The sequence below is a fragment of the Neopelma chrysocephalum genome, unplaced genomic scaffold (genome assembly GCF_003984885.1).
Source record: "Neopelma chrysocephalum unplaced genomic scaffold, ASM398488v2 Primary Assembly neopelma1_67, whole genome shotgun sequence".
NCBI lineage: Eukaryota > Metazoa > Chordata > Aves > Passeriformes > Pipridae > Neopelma > Neopelma chrysocephalum.
In genome coordinates, this window is record NW_020897726.1 from 8,173,196 (window position 1) to 8,178,278 (window position 5,083).

At 42.2% G+C, this 5,083-nt stretch overlaps 1 protein-coding gene across 1 annotated transcript; it reads right to left on the reverse strand.

Annotated features, from left to right (window-relative positions):
- Positions 1–656: 656 nt before the first annotated feature.
- SOSTDC1 (sclerostin domain containing 1) lies at positions 657–4,842 on the reverse strand. Its single transcript, XM_027684880.1, has 2 exons — positions 4,174–4,842; positions 657–1,968 (listed from the first exon to the last, which is right to left on the reverse strand). Exons 1-2 carry the CDS (start codon positions 4,376–4,378, stop codon positions 1,553–1,555), a joined length of 621 nt encoding a protein of 206 aa, XP_027540681.1. The 5' UTR covers positions 4,379–4,842; the 3' UTR covers positions 657–1,552.
- Between the last annotated feature and the right edge of the window lie 241 nt (positions 4,843–5,083).

Below are 5,083 nucleotides of genomic sequence, written 5' to 3' on the forward strand. Positions count from 1 at the left end.
AAATGCAAAACAGGATGAGATAAAAAGAAGGTCAGAGAGCTTGTGTGAGACCTTATCAGGCAAGACTTTTCATTATTATCCTCTTGTGTAATTTTTACTTTGGGTGCAAATGGGTTGTAAAAGTTAATGATTTAAGAACAGCAGAATCCTGTGATGAAATCTTGCCCACAGTGTTTCAATATAGTTTGAAAGATTGAGAATAAGTGATTCGTGCACTATGTGTTGAGAGGTAGATTAATTACTATATATTTTTTGATAGATTCTATAAGAATTTGTGGATAAATGTGAGGTACTCTACTGGTTCTATGGAAAAGACAAAACCATATGTAAGTTATACCATTGCTCTTTGACTTGATCATCACTAAGGAAAAGAAAAAAAATGATGGTGTCTCACTAGCTTGTAAAACTTCCCAAATATATACTTCTTCTGAAGTGTACAACTTGAGAACTGTTAAATAAGAACCTGGCTTGGACCATTAATACGCACCATCTGTTAAATGTTCATATAAGATTTTTACATCCAGAAAGATTGTTTTAATTTTACATTTCACTGATAGATTTTTTTAAACCAAATAACAGTTTCCCGTTTTTTAAGATTAAATGTTGTGACTGATAAAAATGTGTGCATTTTCATACACAGAGCCAGACAATAGAGGTTTTTAGCAGTGTTTATTTTTCTAAAAAACAAAAGAAACCAATGAATTTGAAAGGAAGTCATATCTGTCTTTTGATTGCACACTTTTTAAACAAAAATAATACAGGGTGGAGAATGAAAAGTACAATTTTTATGTTGCTACTTCGAAATAACACCTATGTCTATGAATGTTCAAAATTAAAATATATATATACCAAGAATGCTAAAATGTCTATTTTACATTATCTACAAAATTATATTCTAATCCAGCCACAAATCATAGGAAAATACTTTGATACATGTGAAAAGCTATAAACATAAGGAAATTTTGAAGGGAAATAACACACATAAAAGCTCATTAAATAATTACAACAACAAATAAATAGTTTGTTCAGCTTTACTTTTTGATTGCTGCCATGCATATTTTAATTTTTGGTATATTGAGATAAGAGAAAGGTGAGCATGCAAAGCATCTTTTTAGAATGAATCTGAAAGCAGATACAAGGTGTTGTATTTTTAAGCTGTTGTCAGAAGTTCATAAAACATGATATAGAAGGCAATAGATGTGATAACTGTTCTCAGGAAAACACACGACAAAGCATCTTTTTACAAAATAGACTTCAGTGAAGACTCATGGCATATTTTCTTTGCCTCCATGGGTGGAGAAAATGTAAAAGTTTATAGTATGGGCTTGGAAGGCTTGTGTTATTCCCCATCTTGAGCATCTGGAAAATCACCCAAAATGTCCATATGCTGAGAATGCCCCTTTTGATTTTGGTCAAAGCAAGTAGTGTCAACTGAGAACGCAGCAATGGCAGACTTGTCTTTAAGCAGTCAGAAGGGTAAAGCAAATGGTTACAGGTGAGTTCAGTTTTGGCACGAGGAGAGGGAGATGAGAGAGGGAAGAATGTTTGACTTTTAACTTGTACTATGTTTGCTGGATTTACTAGCTCTTTTCCTCTCTTTGTGATGCTGGATAGGTTTTGCTTGAGAGGTTCCCTCGAAGTTGTGGCTGGACTCGTTGTGCTGCCTGGTGTATCGCTTGCACTTGCAGGCTGTGACCACAGTTATTTTGTAGGTTCTTATACTTCCATCCTGGCATTGAAGCTGGATCCTCTGAGTGCGAGTTTTGTCATTGACACATCTCCACTCTTGCGAGCTCCGCCTGCTCCAGTACTTGGTTCCGTAACCTCCTCCAATCCAGTTGGGGAGCAGTGGCAAAGGGAGGCATTCGCCAGCACACACCAGTTCCTTCAGGGGATTAATGCTGGTGCACTGGCCATCAGAAATGTACTTGGTGGATCTCAGTTCCCGACAACCAACTTGAACACGATCTGTAGAATGCAAAGAACAATAAACACTGAAATTCAGAATGGAGCAATTTCCTCAGCCGGTCATTTTCACATTAACCAGGTATGTTTTGCAGAAGTTAAAGTTGGCTGTAATCTTTACAGGACATCTCTTTACTGTTGTGTCCCCCAACACAAGGGCCTCAAGCGCTGATGGTATCTCTGGGTAATACCAGAGCATAAAGAAATCCTAATGATATGCACTTCAGCAGTTGTTGTAGAAGAGGCAATTTTATTCTCTATCCTTCTTCTCAGGAACATACCTTTTAGAAGAGAAAAATGCCCCAAGGGAAGAAATGTTTCCTGTTTGTTCTCAATCTAGGGAATCTGCTCTGTGATGTTTACAATTATGTTGGATCATTAGCAAGGGGGAAAATAATACTTTGGAAATGGTTTATATGCTTCTAAATGAATTTCAAACAGTGAGTGTCTTCTCATTCCATGGTTACAGTGGACTGAGTCTCCCATGAACTCTGTGGCCTCGAACACAGATACTGCAGAAGTGGTAACAGCTGCAGTTACCAGGGGATGGGTTCTATGAAATTTGAATGATTAGCAGTAACAATTTCAGAGGGGTCATTTTGCCCTCAGGATAACATCATCTTTGTATCTGTAGTAGTCTGTATGTTATATGTTACGTAGAGGATCCTGCGAATTCTCTCAGGCAACTGACAGAATCAACATGCAGAGCTTCTCATACAGGCATGTTTGTACCCGTCTATATATGCGGCTCTGCACTCCCTGCAATAAACACAACTGTTTATTTCGGTAATTACACTTTGAAATAAACGCCCACAGTGCGCTTAATTTTAATAAGCAATCTTTACTGGCTGTGCTCTCCCTCTTTCTGAAGGACAATTACGGCGCGGATTCTACACACAATGCAATTAACTAACGCTTTTAAAATAGAAGTAATTACTAGAAACATTTCAGAATGAATCATAAAAGGCTTTGAAGGTACATCTACATATCTCAGCTACAGGCTGCTTCTGTTTCTACTTGGATTTTTGGAAGCAAATTCTGAACAGAGACACTGCATTAAGATTACTTCACCCTATCCCCGTGTCTCATGGTGGGCAGGCAGAGGGACTGTAAATCTGCAGGCTGACCCCAGGGACTAGTGACAGGGCTGCTCTCCTGATTGCCTTGCAGAAAAGATTCAAGCTTGCCTTCCTGCAGCTGCACTCAGGAATGTACCTGGAAGCAGCTGGTCACAGATCTAAGTTTGTCTCCTGTTTTCCTGTCTTTCCTGGCTCAGCTTTTTGCCAGTGACAGCTCATTGACAATGAATACCTACTGGGCTGCTCCAGTAATCTTATAATGATGAGATGTTTCCTGTGCACTTAAACCCTTAGCATTCACAGAAGCTGACACACCTGGCTTAGCTGAAAGGTATCGGTGTCACTTGTTGCCTTCACTTTCCAGGGATGACTCTATTTTTATCGAATTGTTGTGGGTTGGTGTGTGTATGTTTCTCTGTTTGGATTTGTTTCATTTTGAGGAGGTGGGCAGGGGAGGGAACAGATAAAGTCAGCAGGTTTCCAGATCCCCATGTATCTGACATATATACATAAAACTCAGCAGAAGAAGACTAGATATAAAAAGGCAAGTTAGAGCAGAGATCATAGGTAAATTATGAGCTGATTTGTTTACATTTGCTGGAGGTGTTAAGCGGTTAAGAGCTATAGCAGGAAGTAAAACCAAACAGCGGGAACGAAATTCAGAGTATTTCATTGCATTTGAAAAGTAGCTCAGACACCTTCCCTGCTCGCAGTGGGAGATGAGATAAGAAAGCGAGCGCTCTGGAAATGCCTTTCACTCCTCTTCCTTTATCTCGCTTCCCTGCCGGATAACCCACAGAACGCGGCATTCCTGGATGATCCTCCCTCAGGAAGTAACCTGGCCGAGCGAGCCGGTCCTACAGGACTCCCCAGCACGGGGGAGGGAGGGCTGTTGGCTCGGGGGCCGCCTGGCGAGTCAGATCCCGGCCCGGAACCAGCAGCATCTCCCCGCGCCCCGGCTCCCCCCAGGCGCCGGTTCCCTGGAGCGCCGCGCTCGGGCCGGGGGAGCACGGGGCGCTGGGCGGGATGCGCGGCTGCGGGCGGGGGCTCAGCTCCCGGGATCGGGACGGGCGCAGCTGCCGCCCGGGGCTGCGGGACGCGGTGGAAGTGCCGCCGGTGGGATACTCACTGTTACGGTCGGATCCAGTGCTGGTGTAGTGCCTGCCTCCGTTCCTAGCTTGATTCAACGTGCTGTTGCTGCTTGGGCTCGCTGCAGCGGGTTTAACAACGTGTGAATAAAGTATCTCTGTGGCATCGTTCTTGAAAGCCAAGTAGCTTCTCGTGAAGATTAAAGTCAGGAGAAAGCCATAGAAGTGAATGGCAGGGAGAAGCATGGCTGGTTCAGTCTGTGTCTGACAGAGCTGGATGAAATCTTCTCCTTCTGCTTCTTCTGGGTAACTCTGCAATTGCTCTTGGAGATTTCCTTTATATATTCAGGGAGGTTTGGCATTCATTCAGGTGTAAAGTTGTGGATAGCTTCAGAATGAAAACCCACAAAAGGGGTGGGATCCCTACATGAGCTGCGAAGACCTTTCACCAATAGGAGAGAAGACTGCAGTAAAGGAGGAGTTAGATGCACTAATTGCAGGATTCCTATTTGGGGCTTTTGAGGGTATACGGAAAACTCTTAGACACCATCAAACAGCAGAATTCGGGCTGAGACCTAGAGACGGCCGTGTCTACCCTGCCATTCCCTGTAGCCTCGTGTGCCTGGCACTTTTGTGTGATGTGACTAACACGGTGTCAGAATGAGTCTCTCTTGCTCCTCTTATGCAAAGTTTCATACCGTCTTCTCAAACTGAGATGAGCTCTGTAAGTATGCAAAAATTTATAGAACTTAAAGAAGACTGCTAGTTACACAAATACTGTCTGCAGTATACCAAGATCATTTAAAAAATATTGTGAATAATTTAAAGCTGCCTCTAGATGCTTTAAATTATGCAGCTTTGATCAACAAGGAGCACTGCAAGAGAAATTGCTTGTTTTAGAGGAATATTCTCTCCCTGGTGTGCAAAGTTACAAGTATGTATTTCTGTATC